Genomic DNA, 26,541 nt, shown 5'->3' with positions numbered 1-26,541 from the left:
AGTTCCAAAAAGTCATATTGACTAATGGTCCAGGCCACATTTTGCTGGGTCTGAATTACAAACTTCTTGGCTGAAGTGAAGTTTCGAGTCAGTTACTTCCATTCTTATCATCCACAGGGACATGGCTGCCAATGCGAAGAGTGGAGATGGCTAAGGGAAATCGCCATTAAAAAGACTCTGTATTAGCTTAGTTGAGATATAAAGCAATCTTTCCACTGCTGTAAAACTCAGTTCAGAGGTTTTTATGTTCATGGATTACATACTGCCTGTATTTGAAGAAGCTGCTTAGTGACACTGCTTGCTTCTATGAGGAGGGTAGCAGATCGGTATATTGCGTCAGGGTTATAAGCATCTAAGAGATCGTTAATCAGGGGACCTCGGCGTTCTCTCTGTATCTCTACTCATTGTAATAAGGGCTTTTGCTCAGTGAAGAAACCAGCTCTTTACTACTCTCCACCACTTTACCAGATGTTTTTAGCAGGAAAAAAAAAGAAAAACAAAGTCTTTTCAACATACATCTAAGGCACGCTTCTGTAAGCAGCAGTGCCAGTTTCAAGATCCTCCTCAGCCCAATGCCTGCTGGTTTCAGCCCCTGCTCAGCCCCTTTAAAGTGGGCTGGCATAAATTAAAAGATATGGACAGGAACAAGCAGCCAAAACCATGGAGTGATAAGAGGGACAGACAGAAGGAAAAAAGACATTGTGCAAGCAGGTGTAGGAAGCACTTCTACTTAATGTTTAACCACAGTACTAAATGGGGGAAAAGTATAGCTGGCTTGGGCTAGGTTGCCTCATAGAAACCTGTGGCTGTTATTTCTCCTTCCCCTCAAGGAAGCTGTATAGACTGAAGATTTTGAAGAAGCTGCATTCAACAGACAGAATGAAACTGGAGAAGACGCTTTAGCAAGGCACAGGAAAAACAACCTAAACACTTTTCAGAGAGAAAAATCCATTCTCTTTGCCAGGACCTTTCCTACCTTTAAGAGGGCTCAGTACAGGGAACCTGAGGAGATTCCTGAAACCAACTTCCAATAATTTGAAGTCTAAAATATTTTCCTTACTTTTGCAGAACTTCATAGCCTAGATGATGCAAGAAAAAAAAATGCAGTGTGTTTATGAGACCTTCTATCTGTACACATTGGATGTCCCTGGCTTGGAGCTCCTACAGGGATCTTTCCAGGCTACAGCTCATCTTGACACACATAAAATTGAAAAATCTCTGGTCATATTCTACTCCATAGGCAATTGCAACAAAAACAAACAAAAAAAATCCACAAAAACCCACAACAAAACAAAACAACCCTAACCCTTTTGTGTTAAAAAGAGAAACAACACAAAAACCCCTCTATACTTCTCTTATATTCATAAAGCCCCTTATGCCAACTCAGCTTTCGCATGGAAGTCCAGAGTTTATGCTGCAGAGGTTTACCAAGGAATCATCTGAGCCCACCTCTTCCTCAGTTGAGAAAGACACTAAAGGAAGAAATTGCTAATAGTGAAAGCAAGCCCTTTATCAGGATAACCTCAACAGAAGTTTTAATAACCAGCCTACACAGTTTTTCATTGTCAGCATACTCAGGCATTCAGGGAGGCATAACAATCTGCATGGGTCTTGGTGGGAAGAGCAGAGGTTGCGAAAAAGAAGTGTTCGGAGGGCACATTACCAGGGCTAGGCTATGTGTACAAGGCTGAAACATAAGCTGCTTTTCTGCAAGCAAGCTCTTTTAATAGGAATCCAGTTTATTTATTTATTCAGAAGCAGATGGCATCCTCTCAAGACGTTATGCAGAACATGACACACAAAACAAGTATTTTCATCTGAGCATATTTTTTCTAATCAACTCCCTGCTATTCAGCATTAAATGACAAACAAAAATTTAGTCTCCAGAGTCTGGTAATACTCTAGGCTAACTCAAGCTAACTCAGGATATAGCAGTAAGTGATGAAATAAAATGTAATGACTCGTAATACACTGGAGCGCAGACTAGATGACCTCAGTATCTTTTGACTTTAATGTTATATAAAAAAAGCATTCCAACTGTGGGGAAAAAAAATTACAAATTGCAGCCTCCATGCTGATGAGCACATTTGATGGACAAACCCCATGACCTAAGGTTAGTCAGAAGTGCTTAACGCAACTTTTTGTATTTATACAAAGGAAAACAAGAGGCAAGAAATACTGTCATAAAGTATGTTAGTAATACTGCCATGCGATCACTGTATTGTAGGATTCTGTATGACATTGCTGATAGCTTTTATATTATGTTTTTATGCAATTCCTCCTGAATCATGACCTTTAATACCCATTCATTGCACAGCAAAGCAAACACTAAGACTTGTGGAAGGATATCATGTTAAAGAAAACGTCATCACTACATATAGACAAAACATAATTTAGAGGGAAGCTAAATACTACAAAATACTCCCCTCTCCTGACCCTTCCTACCCCACACCTCAACTCTGAGACCACTGTATGCCATCTTTAACACATACTACATGGTTTCCTTTTAATAGGGAAGTCATATATATCGAAGTGTGGTGATGTACGGAGGTTCATTTACCATACAATAATACAACGCAGTACACCAAACGTGAGTCATCCTCTCATTACAGCCTGATACAACACATAATTAAAATGTAAGGGACTCCTACAAATTAAAGTGATTTTAGAATTTTCTGCATGAAGACCATGTATGGGCCTAATATTTTCCAATAATTCAACAATTTACTGGTTTTGTTTTTAAGTAAGAGCACGCTGAAAGAATACTAATACTAACTGAAGGAATTTGTATCTTAGGCACTATACCAGCATGGTCCAAATTCAGCAGTCTTTGTATTCACATCCAACTTTTAAGGTCCCTTTCCCCTCCTGCCAGTGTTTCCAGCTTCTCTTCAATGCTTCCCCTGCACCCCCACCCGAGATCATCACCTTCCACTCTCTGTGTAAGGAGGTCCTTCCCCCTCCTCTCCCTCTCCCATACACACAGCCCCGCTTTCCGTGTCTTCCACTGGCAACAGCTGCTCCTGCACACACCATCCCGAGACTGCGAAACCATGGCTCGAGAGGGGACGGCCCGGGGGGAGCTGCTGCCGCCGGGCAGGGCGCACAGCTGCTGCAGGAGGCGTGGGGCAGCTGCTGCCGCCGCCGCCAGCGTCCTCCTCCCACGAGCAGGGGCTGCCAGCCTGGATCCCTGGGAGGCAGGGGAAGGGAAGGACTTCAGGACTTGGACCGCGCTTGCTGCTCGAACGGTTCTCCGTCTCCTTTGGGAAAGGGCAGCAGAGTCCAAAGATGGATGGATCCTCTGGGCCCAGCTCCACCCGTGACCTGCCTGTTGGGATCAACTACTATGTGCTAGATGTTAGAAGAAAAAAGGAATTGTATCTTTTGCCAAATTAACTGCATCTCAAGGAGACTTGTACCCAAAGTCCTCATGATCAAGAACAAGAAAAGTTTGCAAAATCATAGCTGTATTAGTAAGAAATCTTAACATCCTCTTTCTCGTCTTGTATTTATAAAGGTAAACTGCATAGGTAAATACAAAACAGTTTCAGTGTGAATTCTCTGTTTCTTACCAACGACTTACTCTCAATTTACTTTGTTGTGCCTGAACATGGGTAAGAGTAAAAAAGTAAAACTTAGGTTTTGTTTAAATGTGTAGTTCTTATTTTTAGAAGAGTCTGGGTCATTATTATTTGGGTGATTTTGCCTAACTCGAGTGCCCTTGAGAAGATTAGCCTGCATCACCACTTTTCCCATCTCTGCTACATCCAGAATGCTGAAAAGACTTAACAGGTACGCAAATAATCATTGGAGGTTGCCAAAGAAAGTTAAAACTTCAATTTTTCATATTTGTGAAGTTTTTCTTCTTTAGTTTTTCATATTGAAGTGGATGCCCAGACAATTTCCAAGCGTTGCCAGCCAGTCTGATTTTGTGTTTTCTCTCTCCTTTTGGGAATGCATAGCTGAGACAATGACTGAGAACCCTAAACTATAATAGCTCCATATGAAGGAGCTGCCAAGCTTCAATCTTCCTCCCTCATCTGGCTCTTCCACAACTAACCCTATGGAAATCCAGCCAACTAGCAACTCAACATTAGTGAAAACCTAGCAAACTAGCTGGTAAGAAAGAGCTGTTCAGACCTATCTGCACCTATCTTTTTTCTAAAAAACCCCAGACTCTGAATATGCATCGCACGAGATACTGAGATTTTTTAAAATAATTTATCCCCTCACCTATTATGACCGAGAAATACTGAAATCAAGGTAGTCACTTTTTGCCTTTAGTCTTTAATTTCTCCCTGAGGAGAATAAAAGCTCCCTCTGCAAACTAGGGAGCTTACAATTCACCATGGTTATGAAAATTCAGAAGTGGAGGAGGGCGTTACTTCCCCCATTAAGAGAAGAACAGGGTACACTCCCATTCTCGTCCCTTCCCCTGAGGGGCTTCACCTTAACTGATGCTAGATAAAACTCTCTTTTCATCAATGTAGATATACTGTGAACAAAATTTCAATTCTGTATTTTTCCTCACAGTTCTTCAGCTTATTACATCACATTTTTGAAATATATGATCTTATTTTAAATCAATCAATTAAATGCCTAAGCATAAAAAACTTATGAAGAAACAGTACTGTATTTCATTTATTGATTTGATCAAAACAATCATTCAACAGTATCCAACTGATGTAAATGATTTGAGGTACAACAAACATTGGGCAGAGCGCTTCTAGGATCTCACAGCAATTTCTGCAAAATGTAAATGTAAAGAAAACAAACACCAAACCGATTTACTTACCTAACCTCACAAAACAAAAAGTTTTTACTCCTTCTAAGTGAAGCCACAGTACAATTAGAGCAGAATTACAAGAGTATCTGTGAAAACTGGACACATACCAAGGAACTTACTGACCTATAAACAAGGTCTGTAAAAGCACACAACGATCACATAAATATATATCACTCTGCAACCAACAGAAATCCTCTTTAACTGCTGAGGATTGCCAGGGATGCTGGAGTATCTCAGTTTTCATCCGAAGGCTCCAACAGCCTCCCCAAGGGCCTTCCCTAAGCCTGACGCAGTGCTGCCAGGCTCACTCCTGCGCTGACCCCTCCGCCCTGGGCAGGGGGGAGCGGGCGTACCTCCTGCCTCGGCGAGGGTGCGAGCCTCAGGGGACAGGGAAACCAAGGGGCACATACAACTGGGGGGCAGAGGGGGGGAAGTGCTTTAGGGAGAGAATACTTAGTCAAACTGTCGTTAAAACCCATCAAAAATTGGCTCGGTATAATGGATTTTTCTTTTTAGACGCCTCAGAAAACATGAAGCCTGTCCAAAGAATATATGCAGTACTTTGTGCTGGTTTTGGCTGGGGTAGAGTTAATTTTCTTCATAGTAGCTAGTATGGGGCCATGTTTTGGATTTGTGCTGGAAACAGTGTGGATAACACAGGGATGTTTTCGTTACTGCTGAGCAGTGCTTGCACAGAGGCAAGGCCTTCTCTGCTAAGGAAAGGGGGTTAAACCACGACAACTTATAGTAGGAAGATAGGCTAATATTTAAGTATATTAAAAAAAGATACTAAAAAAAATCAACACATAAAAGACTGAAACATTTGAAAATGTGATCATCAAGTTTAACTAAGCTGTTGGAAGATCACAGCAGAGCTTATTCTTATGCTGGGTAAATATTAAAATATTAGACATAATTACAGCAAAAGTATAGAGATGTTAATGCCAGGTCAACTGCAGACCCACTGAGTGACTTTTATACAGGTTTATCCTGAAATAAATTTTATTTAGTATTACACCCATCCTTTTTAACCTGATCATGTGTAAGTGTACGGCCTATTTGTATTACATTACCCTCCTAGGTTTGTAATTATAATACACAATAATGAAGTAACAATTTCTTCATATTACACTTTAACTGAAAACAATCTAGAGAGATGTATTACTTTCACTGGGGTCTAAATTTCATCTGCCACTATCTAAAACAAATATGATATACCAGGAATTTGAAAATAGAAAACAAAATAATTTTTAAAAAGCTGGGAATAAATCTGACGCTATTATAAGAATTTGCTGTCTTTTCAAAGAGAAAGCTCACACAATTGCAATTACGTCTTTTATTATTTTGTTAAACAAATTTGTGTATTATTAATACGCATAAAACATTTAATAGAGCATGGAGTGCTCCTCAACATTTCATGCATTAATCACTAATCTACTAATATATCTTACTCAATTATAAGATGACATTTCAAACTGGACTACGCCAACGAAACAGTAACCCTTAACTATGACATGATATAACAAGAGGAATAATGATTTTCTGAAGATGACCAATGTGCCAGAGTAAAATTTAGTACTAAAATAGAAGGGACTTAAAAGCAAAACACCTTAACATACCATTGCAACAAGTCCATTTTCTTCCTCAAAGTGTCACAGCAAGCCGAAAAACAAAGGTCAGTTAGGGATACTGATTGTTTTGGCTTGTATTATTTTACCAGAAGACCTAGAGCCCAACCTTTAATGGTAGCTAGTTACATCTGTATTTGGAAATGGAAATCAAAAGAAATCTGATTTCCAAAAATACAGAGCATCAGCACTTCCCCATGAAGTTAAAAAACACAATAGGTATCTAAACCATCAATTGAAAAAAAATTTTAAAAAATCATACCATTGATTTGTCATGTGTCTTACGGGCACTCATGCTTAAATAATTTTACCCATTGCTTTCAAAGCTCATTAAACATAGTACGTTACTTTTTCCTTTTACTTTATGGCATCTAAAGGGTTGTTGAAACTAGCATTCCAGAAAGAGAAAGAAAAACTTTTAAATAAACATTTCCTCTGATTCTTAAGAGCAGAAACATCAAGTAGAACTAAATCAAGTTCAGAAAACCCTCATTTCAGAGTACTTATTCCAGAATAGGTTCTGGATCCTGACCCATGGTTTGGGCAGCCACTCCATTTACTATCATCACTATCTTATACTATATGATCATTTGAGAAAACCCATTCTCTCACTGTATAGGTATTACAAAATACACATTTTTAAATAAATTGTAAGATTCTTTTTTTTTTTACTTTTTTTTAATGGAAAACTTTCCACTTCCTACAAGGACATGAGAGAAGCAATATGTCTAAATTTCTTTTTTCTCCTTCTCACATATTTAAAAAGGGTTTTTTTGCTGCTCCATTGTTTGTGCTCAGAAAGGTCATTTCTAAAAACAGCCCCCCAACCTAACTGACTATACAGGATCCAATAAAGCTGATGGAACAAAAAGCACTGTCAATGTGCAAAGCAAAATAACAAGGAAACAAAATGTCTCACTAGCTTTCAATAATGGTAATCAAAGATGTAACTTGTGTTTTGTACAAACTTTTAAATATTTAAAACAGTTTTTCAAGCTAATTGCCTACACATGCACAGAAAGTAAAAATAGATAATTATCTAAACTAAAGAACGCAGAATAATGTGTCATGCTTTGTAGTCAGAAATTAAAACAGAAAATCACAAAACACACAGTAATTTGTTTAAAATACCCATTATTACCATATTAAGTTTTGCTACTTGTACTAATACAAGAAAAAAACCTATCTTTGAATGCCTTCGTGAAAGGGTGTTGCCCTGCACTGCCACAAATATGCCTTCACACAATCACCAACTTTAAGAGAAGCCCTAGCAGGATATCCTTTCCATATGCTGTAAACTATTTTTAAATTACCTATGTCAATAAAATGTTATGCCTGATAAAATAAGAATTAGCTTTGCATTTACAGTTGGTTTCAACTCATTCCTGTATTTCTCAGAAGTGGCCACTGAATTTGAAATCTGTCCAGAAAACCAAGGGATGAGGGGAGAATACAACGTAACAAATCTGTTTGCTCCTGAGGGGTTTTTGAGCTGACTATCCCAAAACAAAAAAGAATGAATGAAAAATCAGTATTCTTTACTTAAAGCATTTAAATTTTGTGGGTTTGGTTTTTTTTTTCCAAAATGTTTGTTTTATACCGTTCTCCAAGCATATTTTAAAGGATGTCATGTATGGATCTAGAGTAGAGAAAGGTGCCTCACAGTAAGGACCTCAATAGGAACCAGACCAGAGCTCCACCTTCTTACTGCTTTTCCAATGCCTATCCTAATAACCTAACAGGACAGCGATGAGAATTTCTGAACATCTGCATAGTATAAAAATAATCTCATAAATAATAGTTGAATGAATTACTCCATAGATAATAATGGCTAACAATGCAGAAAGAGGTATAAAAATTCCTGAATTACAATTTGCAGGTACGTCACAAAAAGTTTCCTTACTTCTAAAGCAAGAGAACTTACATTCTTTGTAAAACTATACCAGTCCTATAAATACAGTTTATTCCTGTTATCCTTATAAATGCCTTTTAAATAGTCATTCTCTCTTTATCTCTTGGACTTAAATATGTTTTAGCAAACAGTTCTCAGGACTAAATGGAAGCTATCTCAAAAGCTATTATCTTTCTGGTTTGAATTTGATGACCTTTGATTTCTTTAGATGTCCCTTTGTCTTATTCATTCAACTCCAGAATAGAAATTTCCAACTACATCAGTCATTATTTCATCGTGTCTATAATGCTCTAAAATAATCACGTGCAATCTTTTCAGTATTCCCTTCAGATATATGATTTTTTTTTTATTATGTTATATCCTCTTTGTTCCTGTTGTACCAGCTTTCATCAATAGCTTGGCCAAGATTCTCCAACTGTGTATACACTTGGACACCTCTCACAAGGAGCCAGTCTGAGAAGGCAGCCAGCCAGTTTCTCCACTCCCTTTCATTCTAGCCCATCTTAAAAACGATATAGCAATTGAAGTTGAAATCTGAGGGACAGCAGTGCTAACGCATGGAAGACACTATGCCAGGCAACGCATATTTTCTACGGATTCATTATACACCAAACTTGATTGAAGAGTAATGACAAATGTGTGTGACAAACAGAGAAACCTTGAGAGCTTCTTTAGTCTGATATTAGGCCAAGTCTTCTTGGAGTTGCCCTCAGCAGTGTCTAGGTATTCCTAACTCTGCTTAGGAGCCAGCAAGGAAAACAATCAGTTCAAGTTATCTTCCTGCTGTTCATCACTCTGCTTAGCCTCCTGCTTTAGATATGTCCCGCTGAAGTTTCTATTTTCTTATATCTTAAGGAATAAATAACTAAGTGTTTCTCTGCAAGTTTTGTACCTTTGCTGCTCACTGCAATTTTTTTTCAAAGATCACTGATCAATATAAATAAGCACAGATCCTATTACAGAATCTTATGACATCCCACTGTTAGCCTTCTGACACATCTAAAATGAACCATTAAGCCTACTCTGTTTTCCACCTTCCCAGCCAGTTTCTTAGGAGCCGTTTGAAGCACAGCTACTTACTTTAGTTGCTTCTTTCAAGGAATATTTTGAAAGAAAATAAATGACAATCTGTACTTCTTTATCCACTGTTTCACCCAGATGTTCAAAGAACTCTTAATACAATAGTAAGATGCTCTCTCTCCTCTTTTTCTTCCACGTTAAATCTTAGAAACTTCCCACTTTTCGGGTATGTTCAAACATAGAATATTCTAGTTCAAAGCACTGGTGTTTATGATTTGCCTTTGTTTCTTAAAGGCATCTAAAATATAATAAACTTTAAAGCATTTTAAATTAAAAATACTTACTAAATAAAAAAACAAAAGCTTTTTTATGCATTCTAAGATTGCAAAATTAAGAAATCAATTACTAAAGCAGAATTAACTGTTTGACAATTTGTGGCCTAATGCATTTTAGTGTGTGGTCTTAAATACATTTAAAATATAAATGGTATGTACAGCAGATAATTTAGATATTTTTGTTTGATTTGAAACATTGCATACTGTATCACAAATGTACAACTTCTGTATTTATTTTCTTTTAAATAATAAAATACTGCTTTGCTGTGTTATTATCAACAACTCATAGCAGCAGTTTTGGATCATGATTATGCCAGTTTGAATACTGCAATTTCTCTGGCTGGGTAGGAAGTACAGCTATCCCAGGGCAATATAGGATCTGGCTATTTCATTGCGATCACCTGTAAAATGCAAAGCTGTTCCCAGCTATTATCCAAGCAACTAGCTTTAAAAAAATTTTTAAAAATCTCAGTTTTGCATCTCCTTGAATCTAACCATTTTCTCTCTTTCACAAGCATTGATGGAAAAAAAACTGTAATAGTTTATTTACTAATTCTTTCTACAATATTGTATCCCACCTGTAACAGTTTCCCTATGAGGATGTTTTCTTGACTGAAGATTTACTGTACTCTCATCATCTCTCTTTTTTATTTCAAGTAGCTAATGTGATCTAGGCAAATCTTCCCTGAACCATATTACGATTGTTTTGGTCTGTTTTTTATGGATTTTTGTACCAACCTATTAAGATTAATCTTCTTTTCAAGAGAACACAGATTCATAATGACAGTTTCCTTAGCAAACATGCATTCCATCCACTTCACAGCCATAACAGAGATGGGCGATGTAACTTTTTTAAAAATTGAAACAGCAAGAGGCAAAAAAAGTTGCTGGTTACTCTGCCAGGCACCGCAAAAAGCACCGCATGAGGATTTCTGATTGTGCTTCACATTTCTGCTGTATTATCAAAAGCTGTTCTGAAGTTCTACAATTTTGACAATGGTGGAAGAAAAAAAAAAATCTAGCTCGACACTTTTGTTCTATCATTGAGTCTGATCTTCACCACGTTTTCTCTGCACAGACGTATGCAAAGTAGGTTGAAAGTGAGCCTTGTAAACAGAGCCTGTGCTTCATTGTCCTTCATCTTTCCTAAGTTTTGACACAGCAGGTATGACAAATGTGTCCTCAGAAATTACTTTTGTCTTATCTTGGTACAAGTACTGTAGGAGGATCTAACAGCTGAGTAGTCAAGAGAGATTTAGACGCCAGATCCTCAGTCCGTGTAAACTGACGCAACATCAGAAGAACCACACAGCTAAGAGCTTTATGTTTACCAGTGGGCCTGCAGGTGTAATGCAAATTTCAGTGAAAATAACAGGAGTTTTTCTATCAACTTAGGTTGAGGATTTTAAGCCAAACTGATTATTTCTTGAGAACATTCTCTTCCACCCCCGCCCCCCTTTTTTAAAAAAAAAAATACATTATATCCAGAGTTCCCATTAAAGGTTTTTCAGGGACAGAATTAAAACACGGAAAAATCATGTCTCTGTCTCTCTCCCCAGGGACACATCCTCTCCCTCATCGTCACTTCCAGAAGGCTGATAAAAACAAGCCTGTCCTTAAAGGAGCAGTTGGTTGGGCCATATTATAACCTGGGGTTGGGGAAGCGGGGGAAAGGAATGGGACCACTCTTTTCAAAGTAGCTATCTTTTACACCAGCTTAGCTGTATCGAAAATCTGCACCAACATAGCATCCAACTGAGACATCTCTGTTCTAAGTAGTGGGGGATGGCAAAAGGCAGAAAAAGCAAGAAACCAGTCACTTATGCCTTACATTCTCAGGAAAACAGCCTTAAAACTCAAGCAAACCATGCACTTAAATCCTGATTTATTATGATGATCTATTGACATATACCAATATGGCCCTGAAGATGAGAGATTTTCACAAGAAGTTCTCAATCCTGGAGCACCACGTAAAGTAACAATAATCTGTTCCAGAAACTGCACAAGCAACAGGAGACAAAAACCAGAACAGTAAGGGATAACAGACCAATTTTCCACATAACACAGACCATCCAGTTTACCATATTACTTAACACGTTTGCATTTATATTAATCCAGAAAATATAGATAAACAAGAAATTGGCAACAATTCAGAATATTATTTCAGTTAAGAGTAAAGAAGCTGAAGAACTCGAAAATGACTTAACAGTAATACAGATGGAAAATTTGATGGTAGGTTAAAATGTTGCAATACAGTACAGAAGGGAAGTAATAATATGAACTCTTAAAGAATAGAATCTAAATGAAATGCAACTTCCGAAGAAAAAAAAAACAACAAAGGTGTCTTTAAGGTTGATTAAATGAAAACTGTTTTACCCTTTACTCTTAGTGATTTGCTAAATGTATACACAATAGAAACGATACAATATTACACACTGCTGCATTTGACAAAGAAGTTTAACGAGTAATTTCAGAAGTTAGGCAGGCTTTACGAAGGACTTCAACCCATTTCATAGGCTTTTGTTTGCACTAATAAAATACTTGGTTGCTTTCCAGATCACTCAGCAGAGATCAAGCCACCATCCGAGTGCAATGTACAAACACACTGAAAAAGGAAGTTCCTGTTTCAGGGCTTTTTTTTACTACTTCACCAAAACAAAAACAAACAGAAGGAGGGCTCAAAGCTGCTTCTGTCCTTCCAGGACACTTAAAAGAAATCTGACAAACTGTAACACATCACCCCAGCTTTCCCTTAGTTGTACTGTCCGCTCTAATTCACATAGCAACGAGCTTCTGCAACTCTCCTCTCACTTTTGCTTTTTGAGAGGGTTATATTCATAGCTTGTGATCCACCTGGACAACTAATGTGGTTCACACCCAACACACCTTTGTCAACTGCTGCGCTCTTCCCAAGGGACTCTTGAGGGCGGCCTAATGAGTTGCGCTGGTGACAGTGGACTGTTCCTCACGTAATGCCCAACACCCAAGCACGTACAGGGAGAGGAAAGAAAGTAACCGGGAGAATTTGGGAGGGAACTGGGTGAGCTCCCCTCACCCTAAGGAACAGGGAGCAGCTGAATTCCTTTCAGCTTGGCTTGGTATTGTATTGAGAACGTACGTTTCTCCCCGGTTCCAGTTGCCTCCATAAGTGCTTCTATGCCTGCTTGGTTCCTGTTGAGACTAAAGCTATCAGACACTTAACCAAACAACAGACGCTATTTTCCTTGGGTGTCAGAGTGGATTTTTGGTTTTCTGAATCTGTGGATTTTAATCCCATAAGCTGCTTTGGGTAAGGGAGAGAACAGGTAACAAACAGAACTTAAGTTCAATCATTTTTTTTCCTGATGCCCAGCTTTTCTTTTAGTTCTAATACCATTGTTTTGAGATAAAAACAGCACCATTATCCAACTGAAAAATCAGCAGACACCCTTGTTCCTTGTAGGGTGATATACTGCAATCATCTTTGTATTGTCAGCCAGCCTACTGCTCCTGCAAGTTATTCATCTGAACTAATATGTGCAAGGAGGGAGATGCTAATGCCACTGTGCACACTGGTGGTGCTTGTCTGTCTAACAAGTGATGTAATTCACTGCATTTCTTGTACTTCTTCTCTTCCCGTATGCCAGCCACCAGCCTGCCTTATTCTAATTATAACAACATATGCAGCTAGATGTGCTTTTCTTGCTCATTTTACACTTTGAGCTTTGCATGCCTTTCTGCCCAAAATCTCCCTTCTTGTGGCATTTATTCTCAATTACATCCACATGTTGGACATTGTTAGCTGAATAAAAACTGCAGCAACTACAGGGTGACCCAGAAAAAAAAATAGAGCAAGGCAACTAGAATTTGCCAAGCAATGGTATTCGCCTGGTTTATGGTCAAGTTTTGCAGAAGATGAACAATCAATCCAGTCTTTCAGTCCTTTCTAAAATTGCAAGACAACTGTCTAGCCTTGTGTGACTGACAAATTACATTCCCTTTACAGGTTCACTTCTTGTGTACTCTACTGAACAGAACTTCCCTGGGTATTATGAGTGTACTATGCCTAAAACATTTGCAATAAAATTTCAAAGCTTTTTTTTATTCAGTTTTGATGAAGGAAGCTTTCAAAAACTTTAAAGGTATCAGAACCTATTGTTAGACATGAGGCCACTTTTTGTCTTGCCTAGTTTTGAGTAATAGGCATTGCTTGTAGGTGCCATTAACATCTTTTCCACAACATTTCAGCTCTTTGGTGGTGTTTTTCTGTTTCATTCATCCATTTAAGTATCGCTTCTATTTACTTTTAGTAACAGCTGATGATGACCACGTATTTCAAAAAAACAGAACCACGGCAACGTTCCTTCAGTGACCCATTCCCACTTCTTCCATATATCACCCTTCTTAGACTTGTATGTAGTATATTACTCCATCAACTCTGTTTTCAAGGCCAAGCCTTTAAAATATGAATATTCAATACATTGGTTTTCTTTGTTAAAAAATATACTTTGGGCAGCAGCTAGATTTTAGTGTGCTGAAACCACCAACTCCCAGAGCAAACATTACTGTTATTTTATTCCCCTGGTACCTCTGCATATTTGTATAAATATTTGCTGGTTGCCTTTTCTGAGACTGTAGGAACTTTGGAGCAAGAACTGCATCATGGCAGTTTGTGTCATGAAAAGCACGACTAAGTGCTACAATAATACTAATATTTCCTAGTAATTGCAGTCATGGGATTTTCCTATGCATACAAGTTTTTTTCCTGGTGTGTACTCTTATTATAAAAATGAAATTTAGAAAAAAAAATCAAGGCTGGGGAAAACAAACAAAGAACAGACTAAATGCTGAAGAGTTTCACCATCCTGCACTAGGACTAAAAAACCAACATGAGTCACACAATTCAAAAGCAGTCATAGCAATAATCTCAAAATTAGGAACACTGTTTTCATATTAAAATTTTAAATTATTTTTCCAATAGTACTTCAAAAAAATCAAATTCTAAATCAGCTTTAATTTAAAAAGTTGTCCAAAAATTTTAAGTGTAATATGTATTTTTCTAGAAACTTTCAAAATTATACTTTCCAATTAGTGATTTCTGTTTTGACTAATTGGGTTTTTCCAACAAAAATGTTTTGATAAAAAATTCCTAAACCAGCTCAAGTAAAAAGTTATTTTTCAAAACATGTTTTTGTCTTCCTAACAGCATCCTCCATGTGGAAGTATGAACTCTTAAAATTAACAGAAGGTGTATGCGGAGGAGGTGGGAATTTTGGAAAGAGTGCTCCAAATGCCAGATCTATCATCTGTATTATTAATATGTCAGATCTGGTGTGTATGAAGAGCCAGCGACGAGGGTACAAATTTGATGGCGTTTCTGTACTATGAATACCTCTCATGATTCCTGAGGTGGTGTTGAAAATGTGATGAGGTGTCCATTTAAGACAGAAGGAATGTCCTGAGTAAGGAGAGAAACGGGATCCAGGACCGTGACAGCCCCATGCAGGGGAGGGAGGGAAGCAAGCATCGATTTACTATATTTTAATGAATAGCAGTGTGAAGTTAAAAATAAAAACAGCAAGGAGAAGAGCGCAGCTTTAATGAAGGGACGGAGAATGTGTCAGCTCAGGAAGCTCCAAGGCCAGGCTAGCTCTAGGAGGCAGGGCTGCCTCTCTTGGCTTCTCTCTAAATAAAGGTCCACCCTGGCCATGCAGAACAGATGAGTTGGAGCCTGGGCTTCCGTGAGAAAGACATCTGTCCAAGAAATCCTAAGAAACTAGGAAAAGAGACTGATGTCAGATATAAACGCAAAGTATTTTTCTTTTGCAGCTTTGTTCCCAAGTTTTGTAATCAGAGAATTCCTGCATGATTTGGATATTACCCCCAAAAATGTTGTAGATGAGCGTAACTGCCTGCAAAGCTATAATAAACTTGGATATTTAGCATCCGTTTCCCAGCAGTCTGCACAGCTCAGCTTGGGAATTGGCAGCGGTGTACCAGGACAGAGGAGGAAAGCCTCAGTTAATGTTCTTGAACTAATATCCCTCCAGCGGCAGATAGAAGGTGGAATCATATTGTGTAGTTTTGGGCAACCACATATTGCGACTATCTCCTTGGCTCTTCATTTTTTGATCTACACCTTAAGATCTTGTGAAAACGTAAGTGTGAGAAAAAGTCTCATATTGCCATCATCCCTAGGGTCAGTTGGTAGCTTTCAATGTTAGTCGCCCAGACAAATGCCTGGGAAGAGCTGAAAGAGGTGGTGGCAGTTGAGGGAATTGTAGCATCTCAGTGAAATAGATAAATGCACCTCAGCTAATATTTTATGTGTCACTACCATTCCTGTGCAGCTCTTTCCACCTCCACTTGATGCCCCGTAACTGGGCCCTTGCTGTACCACTATTACCAGAGTGAAAGGTTGGTGGGAATGATTTAATAGTTTGTGGCTGCTGATCTACTGAAGAAGGGCCTTTCTGAATGCCATGAGGCAAAAAACAGGACGCCGAAGGCAGCGCTTATCAATCACTTCACTAGGAACCATACTCCAAAACGTGTATTAATTATCACAAAACCGTCACACGTGCAAACACACTCCTCTATCTCACTTACTCAGAAAACTCACATACTGGCATCTCTTGCATCTTCCCCTCCAGCTTTGTTTACATCCTCTGAGATTTACATTCCTTCTTTAGCCCATGCAAAGGAAGAGATATTCCTGGCATCTGTGTGTGCATTACCATGGTTACCTAGTTCATCTGCAGCAAAATGGGTTGGTCCATGACCTGACACCGCAGCTCCAGGAGCGTGTTCCTCCCTTGTCCACTGCTTTGCAACCTCTCCCGCTGCAGCTGTTTTTTCAGAAAACCTGAATGCAAGCAACAGTGGGGCATCCAACAATCTCTCCCAAAGTCTTCAACACATTTTTTTGCCTATATAGTTTGTCTCCAAGTGTATTTTTTGGCAGGCCCAGTCCTGAGTTTTCAAGCAATTTTTCCAGCAAGCCATCATCAATAGCATACCTGCAGATTTTACCCGCAGCATTTTATTTCAAAACGCAGTATTACACTTGAAAATTTAGCCTCAAAAGCATGCCTATGAGAACACCTGTGACTACACAACAACCTGGGTCTGTCAGGGAAGAACAAAAGTTTGGGGCACAGGAATGAGGACTGTGAAGTCTTAAACGAGGGTCTCAGCTGCATGGGGGGGACAAACATTTTCCTCCCATGAAAGCAGTTTGGGTTTCATTGGTGTCACAGATTTTACAGTACAAGTTTGTCCTGATTTCGGCTGGGATAGCGTTAATTTTCTTCCTAGTAGCTGGTATAGTGCTGTGTTTTGGATTTATAGTATGAGAATAATGTTGATAACACACTGATGTTTTAGTTGTTGCTAAGTAGTGCTTATATAGTCAAGGACTTTTCAACTTCCCATGCTCTGCCAGGTGCACAAGCAGCTGGGAGGGAGCATAGCCAGGACAGCTGACCCAACTGGGCAACGGGGTATTCCTTACCATATGACATCATACTCAGTATATAAACTGGGGGAGGGGGCTGGGGAGCAGTGATTGCTGCTCAGGGACTGGCTGGGCATTGGTCGGCGGGTGGTGAGCAACTGCATCATGCATCACTTGCTTTGTATATTCTATTATTATTATTATTACTACTACTATTTTATTTTATTTTATTTTATTTCAATTATTAAACTGTCTTTATCTCAACCCACAAGTTTTCTCACTTTTACCCTCCCGATTCTCTCCCCCATCCCACCAGAGGCAGGGAGTGAGCAAGCGGCTGTGTGGTGTTTAGTTGCTGGCTGGGGTTAAGCTATGACAAAGTGAAGAAACTGTCATCTACTGAGATATTAGCAAACCAGACATCAAACCTAAATAAGCTCTCAATATCAAAGAGGTATAAACAACAAAATATTGATAAAATATAATGAAAACAGAATTCAGTCCAGGTAGAAGGCACATGTATCTCCACAACTGGCTCACGTTTTCACTGAAACAAAACTTACCAACTTCGTTTTTTAAGCAACGTCATTCTCACAGGTTTTTTTCCAGGCAATATTTATAACAAAACAGATACATATACCGTTATGAAGAATCCCTGTTCACATCATTCATCTATTCCCATAATTTATGTTTCTAATATTCATAACAAATTTGACCTATTTAAAGAAACTTAAAGCAATGATGTAATCTCTGGAAGTGGTACACGGAGTATGTGTACCACACAATGTCAAGGCAAGCACAGATGTATCTTATGGTGATTCTGAAAACACAAACACCAATGAATCTCTGCGAGGAAAGCAAATGCTGGCAAAATTCAAAATGGCTTTGTAGTCATATAGTTATGTAAAATAAAGTTGTGAAGTTATCCAGACTTGATTTAACATAGCTGAAACAGAGTGGGTAATTTGTTTGCATCTCAATGGCAAAAAAGACCAGTCAAAAGAAAAATGTACACAAAAATGACCGACTCGTACACATACCTTTTCCATTTATTGTTAATGCTGATGCAATTGTGGCTGTTACTGGCACTGGCAATTGTGGCACTAATGGATGTATCCTTGGTCGACTCCCCATCCTTGCACGCTCTGCACCAGGTCCTAATAAAGCTCCCACCGGTTTTTCTGCTGCTACTTCTGGTGCTACAGAGTCTTCTTGATCCTGCTCTATATGGTCCATTTTATCCGGGCTTTCATTCTGGAAGCCATCAACTGTTGTCCGGCTCTTAATTGGACTTTTGGGCACTAGGATTTTAATACCTGATTTTGCAAGGTCCATATTTTTCCTTCCAGAAAGAGATGGTGAATTGTTTTTCCGGAATTTTTGGGTGGCAGAAAAGAGTTGATTATTTTTTGACTCATGGTCTTTACCCATAACTAAAGATTTAGTGGATGTCTTTGAAAAAGAACTATTGGTAGATCTAGAAATTTGTTTTCTGGCATTATTTGGAGAGGTCCTGTTTGTCCTGGTTAATGTGCTTTCTTTCTGCTTTTCATTGTGGCGTCTGTTAAATTCATGTATATATTCCTCACAATTAACAAGGTGCTGTTCTGGCTCCCAAGTATCGTCTTCACTGTCATATCCTTTCCATCGCACCAAATACTCTGTTTTTCCCTTCTTGTTTTTCCTCTTGTCAACAATTCTCTCTACCTGTTAAAAAGGAAAATTAAACATTAGACATGGGCAGATATACAACTCAAGTGAGCAACTTGCATGCAAATAATTTGTTAAGTGTAGATAGATTTAAAAATACTCTTGTAGTTCTGTAATTCTGTATTGTAGCTTTATAGCTTACAGTCTTTCACTGCTGACTGGAAATTCCTCTCTTTAAACTTCAGATTGTTGCTTCCATCTCATAGAAGACATTCTAAAATATCAAAATTGTTCTTCAGTAAGTAAGTATTTTGCATGCACAGGAATCTGAATGTGACATATTACAGTTGAAAATCAGCACTGGCCCCAGCGAAGTTTTGACACCAACTTCAGCGTGGATAGGATTTCCCTCTCTGAATGTAGACATCGTGTTTAAATATGCTGTATAAACACAGTGTGTTTACCTTAAAAAACTTACCAGTTTGATACTGTTCGAATAATTTGCTTGCTTAGAATAAGGCATATGCGAGAATCTCTTACTTACAGTGAGCTATCCTTTAGTTACCAGGGACAATATGGTACAGCTCAGAAATGGGGGCAAATACAGAAGATTTTTTCTAGAGGCTGTTCTTCTTGTGAAAACAGAGAACTTGTTTTGGCCAGAGTCTTTGATACACATACTTGAACAAATTACCATGCCTCACTTATCTGCAAATAGAGATGATATGTCACAAGTATTAAGCATGCACATGCTACGACTGCACGTGGGACCCACAGGCTAGAGGAATTCAGGCACCGGGGTAAAGCAGACAGGGCAGACAGCAGCAGCTGCAGGGACAGGGGCTCATGCCTCGTACCAAAACTCATGCTAGTCGTGCTAGTCCCGCAGAAAGGGAATTCTTTTACAGAAAGAGAGACGTAAGTGCAAGGCTAGTCTCGGGATTTCCCCTTTTTATTTCATTTTTCCTACCCAGGCTGCTCCTTCTGGTAAATCCTCCAGCCCACTTCATTTCAGTTATGGGACCAATACAGCTTTCTTCCCCATCTTTATCTTCCTTTTGGTTATTTAAAAAAAAAAGCGGGGAGGGGAGGGTGGGAATGGGATGGGACTACCACTTATTAACTACTAGCCCTAGGGCTTAGCCCCTCATGAACAAAGACCACGCATGTAAGCTAAGATCACACATACCTAGGAGAATCTCTGAAGACCAGTAACATTTACTGGAGTGGCATTTAACCGAATGGAATGTCTACAGAACACTTTGGAAGGATGGAAGGAAAACTCAGGTATGTATGTCATTACCAAACCATATGTTGACAACAGATTCTCTTAAGAGTGCACCTCAGTTTTATACGTAGCATGTTATCATAATGTACCGCCTGGTTTTCCACAGTGAGGTTAAATGATTACTATTATTATAATCTCAGCAGCAATGTAACTACACATCCTAGAACTTCATGTGATACCCTGCAGGTGTTGTAGTATGCTGTCCTGTCATTAGGATGTTGCATAGCTCTGTTTGCAAAGGTCTTAAAAAAACAAAAAAATCCCCCAAAGAACACCACACAAATAAAAACCAAACACAAACTGTCAGACTAGCTCCACCTTTACCTTGTTACTCAGTTGTACAATTCAATACATTTTATAGAGGGTAGTGCAGTATAAATTGTCCAAATATTATTTAAAATGTTTAAATACATTGAAACTATTTTTATTCTGGTTATTTCACTTTTTAGTAAAGTTACTGGACTTAAAAAACCATACAGCTAGAAAAACGAAACTATTATTTTTCCATGAGACTATATTTAAGAACATCTTAACAGCAGTGCTACCCCAAATAAGAAAGTCATTATGGAGAAAGATGCCTTCAAGATTTTTTTAGTAGAGACTGAGTAAAAAGACCTTCAATTAATAAACCAGAACTGATAAATTAAAAAATAAAAACAAACTCATGAATCAAACTTGATATATTATCAAAAAAGCAGTTACTGCAATAGTCTTGATTATCCTCTCTCCGTCTTTCAACCTTCTGAAATAATTTCAAAAATATGATTCTCAGAGAAAGATCTCTACTACTAGAAAGGTATTTTTAATTTCTAGCAGGAAATCTTCATAAAAAACAGCATCGATTACTGGGCAGAAAGTTCTACCAACGTCTTTAAATACTGAAAGGCCACCCATTAAGGACATGCCCTTTTCAAGTAGGAAGCCATCCCTCTCATCCAAAAAAACCAGATACCTTGCAGAGATAACAGATGAACCCTAGAACAGGAGATGCAAAAATCCATTCCTAACTTGATGATTTGTAGAGCAAACAGAAATGCATAAAGAAAACCATTATATTTAGCTGTATTGTCCAAGCTGGCAACAAAACCTACTTTGACATTGCTCTTTTTGATTAAAAGGAGATTTGTTTCCTAACATCTTACTTCTGTTTTATTTACAACACAAAAATTATAGCAATTAACCTGTGATACACAATTTATCATGTGGCTTCAGAGCTTTAGTGAGGGACTTTTTGGATTGCCTCAGCTTGATTAGTCTATCTCCCCTAGGACCACTCGAAAAACTGCTCAGGAATATTCTGCCTCAATACTTTTGCTGATGATAACAGCTACTCAAGTGTTTCTCATCCAGGTTTGGGAAGAGGAAACTTGAATGCTTCCGCAATGCACACAGGGTTTGAGTATGGAACAGGAATAGGAATATCCATCCTGAACTAGTGGCCTATTTAAACTCTCTCATGGCAAAACCAGAGACTACAGACTTGTAATTCTCCTCTTTTGCTACTGAAAAAGAAAGCTTGTCCAAGTCATCCATTTCTGCTTTGGTACACAGTGGTGACATGACATGAAATACAATGCGAGACACCTCAAAGTCTTACGTTAGAAGATACTAATGACTTAGATCCCAATACTAGAATGAAAAAAAGAACATAACTGGGTGGGGAAAAAAGTCTGCGTTCCTGCTTCCTGACACATCAGTGACGGTGCGGTTTGATGTTACAGCTAACCTGTTGGAACAGCTAGGTAACATCCACACAGACAGTATCGCTTTTCCCTCTGCTATCGTTACCCTGGAGCTGAGCGGGTGCTTTTCTGATCTCATGCCGAGTTAGTTCAGAGAGTTAAAAACTGGCAGAGTGCCCCTAAGCACCAGGGGAAGAGCAAGACCACATCCTTTGCCATAATCACACCAGAAGTGCTGGCGACAACTACTTCATGCCAACTACCATTTCTATAGTGTCCAATACCTTCTGCCATGAGGTAATATTTATTTTTAGCAATTAAAAGGTTCTGTGCTGCCAGGATTTGCCGCTAATGGTTAGTTTTCAAGTGTTGTAGAAGAATCAAAAAAAAATGGACAATTATATAAAAAGGAAAGATAAAACAAGTGTGAGGGAATGTTATCAGGCAAACTATCTGGGTGGCAAAAGATAACATCTCCCAGTTTATTTTAGCGTGCTAAGTTATCACTTTCCCCACATGGAGTACTGATCAATGACACTCAAAAACTCAGCCAGCAGAAAAACTGACAGAAAAACAATGCACTGCTAGAGGTATAATCCAACAGCGGAGTGCCCAAATTATAATCCCACACACCATAATTATATCTGAGATTTCCCATCTGTAAAACAGTAAATTTCCCTTCCGTCCATGAATGTGGTAAGAATGGGTTCATGTTTGCTTTCTCTCCCTGAGGAAGCAGATACTTTGGTTTTAATTGCTTTTATTAGCAAAATACACTGCATTTACACTTTTTCAAAAAATGGACAAGAACAAGGTAAGGTTGCAGGCCAAAGTGCTGTTTGGCTACAGCTGCGCCAGGTGAAAACGGCAAGACTGCAACTGCTCCTCCCTCTCCTGTGCTCAGAGACCACAGCTCCTCCCCATCTGTCAGCACAACTTCTTGTGTAATTATTCCCTAACGTAGTTCTGTCAAAGTGACCTGGTTTAGATATTAAGAATACCTGCGCTAATGTAGGCATCCTGAAATAACTGGTTTGGAGAGCAGCCACATATGCGGTATTTTCTGACACATCTAAGAGGACTGCAACTTTCAGCAGAGGACAACAAACACCTATGGGCAGGACAGGTACAGTAACCTCTTCGTTCTGCTGTGGTCAGAAGGACATGCAATCTTAATCCACGATGAAAGATCTTTAGATCAGGTCAATAAAAGTAAGCATGAAATTCAAAACGACGTTCTCAGTCCAAAGCATTGTAATTTAGACACATTTGTAAACTCTATATAAGGCATACTCTGTGTGTGTGTGTATGTGTATATATATATATGTTTTATATATATTTATAAAGATCATACTTTAACAGAAGATTTGAAGAGATTAAACTAAAGGTACAGCTGTCGGAGCGGGGGCAACAAAAAACAGAACGAGCAAAATAAACATGTAAGTAGGCATGTAAATATTCAATAAGTGCTTCCTTGTTTATCATAAATCCATTTTCCATTCCCATCATGTTCCTCTCTGTCCTCACATTCATGTCAGGCTAAATTAATTTAAAGTTAACAGAATACAATCTATTTGACTTCATACTCTATCTGTTGTCTGTAAAATACAGGAGAAGGCCTTGTCTGTTAGCTGAAGGCTATGTTTACATTAGTATTTGGTTCAGAGCAATAGTGCAATTTAGAAGCAAATCCTTCTTCCCTCTGCACTATTCCCACTTACTGTGCAATGGTTTTGTTCACAGACCAGCTTTCACAAACATGATGTGGATTCTTTGTGGAGAAATATAAACTGGAAATGGAAATGTACCAATGCAATGGTGTTATCGGTCATGCTTCAACCCCCAAGGGGGCACACAGGTCCAAGCAAATAACAGCTCTGAACAGTTTCAACACATGTTGTGGCATGGATATTTGATCCTGAGAGGCTCCACTACATCTAGTCCAAAATAAAAGTGCTGCACAGCAGAATATGTAGAGGTGGGGGTCACAGCACCAACTGCTTCACTCTGCTGATTTTCTCCAATTGAGCCAAATGGCTACTGTAGACATTCCCCAATTCAGAGACTGAAGCTAGAATAAATGCAAGTCTTGCACACAGGTATGTGCTACATGTGAACAGTCACCCTTGGTTGAATTGGAAACCGTTCCATGTACAAACAGGACCTAAATGATCATCCATAAGCAATCAGCACTGTTTATGAATGACTATATCCTCTATTTATTAAAATCTTGCAGAAGTCAATGATGAACAGTATTCAAATACTTCTTATTGTAAATAAAATAAATGCATTCTACATTAAAAATGCAACAAATATATAGCAGCATACAACACATGAAAACAGTTAAGTGCCAAGTTTTGCTTAAAGCAAAAGGAGAAAGTAGTTTTGGGAAGACAGTTATTCAAAAACAAATTTAATGAGGATGTCAAAATACACCTGAAGGTCTGCAAAATGTGCACTAAAATCTTCAGTGTACACATTTGATTGGAAAATACATCATTTCCAATAGTATGACTTAACGCCAGTTCAGAGCATTGCTCACTGCAGTTAGCACAGCAGGTAAATTTTAAAAACATCTTAACACACATAGTTCAGAACACCAAAACCATAGTATTGTATGGTTTAAGTTCAAATAACATCATTAAAAAATTACATTAGGATACCGTATAAATCCTAGAATTCATCTTGACTGCAGCTCCACGTTACTCCATTCGCATTAGCCTGGGAGCAAACGTAAGCCTGCCGCCACATGCTCCTGGAGCTGACTGATTTGATTAGCAGGACAGAGTGATTGGATTAACAGTCGATGAACTGTTGTAAACTGAGCCGCTGCATCCTTATGGCATGACTGGCCGGAATGGCTATATAGTACAGGAGTCTCTGGCTACGGTGACGACTGTATTACAGACATATTGTTCTGGAAGCCAGAGCTGAACGAAATAAGTGTGGATCAGATGTGGGCAGATTATTGCCTTTCTGTCAAATTAGCTACAGCAGATGATATAGCTTTTGTGTTACTTTTGTGACAGCTCTGGGATGAGGGATGATACCTGATCTGCCCCAAGGCCTGCCAATACAGGATTCACCCACTCAGCTGCCCTCTGGCGATCGGGACCAGCAGGATGAGTTCATACAGGATCATCGCTTCACAACCCGCAGCCACTCCCAGCCTCCGTCGGAGGAAGCAGTGAAGTTGGAACACATTCATGTCTATGAACAGGAGTCACACAAAGGGCTAATACACTTCCAGCGGTCCTTCATGCTAGCAGTGCAATCTGTATATCTCAACCCTCCTTCCCAAAATTAAATAACCGTGCTAAAACAAATATTAAGATTTCTCTTTTTCCCAAGCTTTATTTCAATCAAAGACTGTCCATTCTATTAGGATTCCTGGACACAAGTCATGCAAGAGCTAACTTTGTGGCTATCCGCAACATTCAATTAATATATTGGCCTACAGGTCATAATTAAAGTTTTAATTCACCCTCTGTATAAATTTCTAATCAAGTTGCCTATAAAAATACAATTGTCTCAGTCAAGCTCATAATTTATCATCAACTTTATGACTTATATCCTTCCATAGTCTTAACAAAGACAATAGACAAAATAATTTAATTACCACATTCTCATCAATACCAATGGTTCCAGGGAATCACAGCTGTGGCACCTGCCATGCCTGGCTGCACAGCTACCTCCTGAAAAGGCACTTTAGGAAGTTTTATGCCCTGTACTTACACTCAACAAACTGAGTATCACTGTACCTGCAGCTCCTTCATGATCTATTGAAAAATACAGTTCGCAATCAGAAAAAAAGATCTTAGGAAGCCTTTTCCATAGAGGACACCAGGGAAACTGGTGGGGAAGGAGAGCCTGTGACACAGTCACTCTGCTTTAGAGAATTAACTTACTGGAGAAACAGCTTGCCTGAGATTTACTTCCTCACAAGTCACCACTGATGACTGGTGCTAAAATGTCAGCATCACGGATCTTTCCAGATACAATTTACATAGAAACAATCACAGCAAGTTGTGGTGCAAGTTACAGCCTACTGCAGAATTTATCAACTGCCTTACCCTAACTATAGTTATCTAGCTATTGCAAAAATAGAAAATCTTACTCTCATCAACTCACTTTTCGTAACAGTTCTAACCTTTTATTTACAAAGAGATGACAGTCTTATAAATTTTCTATTTTGCACAAAAGCAGAATGAAAAGTTGTTTATATATATTCAGTACAAATACTGAATATAAAAAAAAGCCTGCAACAATGTATTCTTACCAAACATGCACTGTTTTCCTCCTTTTGAAATAAGAACAAGTAGCATTAAATAGGTTTTTCTTCTTAAATGGAAATGGCGCTAATCAGAAGAAACTATTAAAAACTACTAGCATTTGATTTAAGATACACATTCTGGACAGTCAAAGCTATTACTTAAGTAATACTGTGTTATTCTCATAAAGTTATCAAAATGTTTCTCGTTACTAGTTACTAGAAGATCTCAGCATCACCCACACATAGAATTCCAAAGGAAATTCTTCACATAGTCAATTCATTTGTAAAAGCTATATCCCAGGACTCAAATCCTGGATTTTTTTTTTTTCCCAGAGGTAAATATTCCATCTGCACTTGTCAAATTCCACTGCTGGTATCTCTCTACTGCAGTCATGAAAGGTGCAGGTCCCAAACTTGGCACAACCAACACTACCACAAAGAAAAAATATAGAAAACTGAAATGTATATTTATTATTGGCAACTTTCGCAACATGAAAGACAAAACTCTCACCCAAAAATAATCATGTTTTGG

General features: G+C 38.6%; 1 protein-coding gene across 3 annotated transcripts in view; it reads right to left on the bottom strand.

Moving 5' to 3' along the window:
* The window catches only part of CDYL (chromodomain Y like), a 109,026-nt gene that overhangs the window by 41,443 nt on the left and 41,042 nt on the right, over positions 1–26,541 (bottom strand). Inside the window, exons 1-2 of one of the 3 annotated variants that reach the window (XM_075142612.1) lie at positions 22,738–22,810; positions 18,157–18,823 (exon numbers count right to left, since the gene is read on the bottom strand). In XM_075142612.1, coding sequence (XP_074998713.1) covers positions 18,157–18,823; positions 22,738–22,755 — 685 coding nt within the window. In that variant the 5' untranslated portion in view covers positions 22,756–22,810. Of the gene's footprint in view, positions 1–18,156; positions 18,824–19,310; positions 19,446–22,737; positions 22,811–26,541 lie in introns of those variants that run through there. The other 2 variants (XM_075142611.1, XM_075142610.1) reach the window with 2 other exon arrangements.

Source organism: Calonectris borealis, chromosome 2 (assembly GCF_964195595.1).
Source record: "Calonectris borealis chromosome 2, bCalBor7.hap1.2, whole genome shotgun sequence".
NCBI lineage: Eukaryota > Metazoa > Chordata > Aves > Procellariiformes > Procellariidae > Calonectris > Calonectris borealis.
The sequence above is the reverse complement of the archived record's forward strand: the minus strand, read 5'-3'. Positions and strand labels throughout refer to the sequence as shown.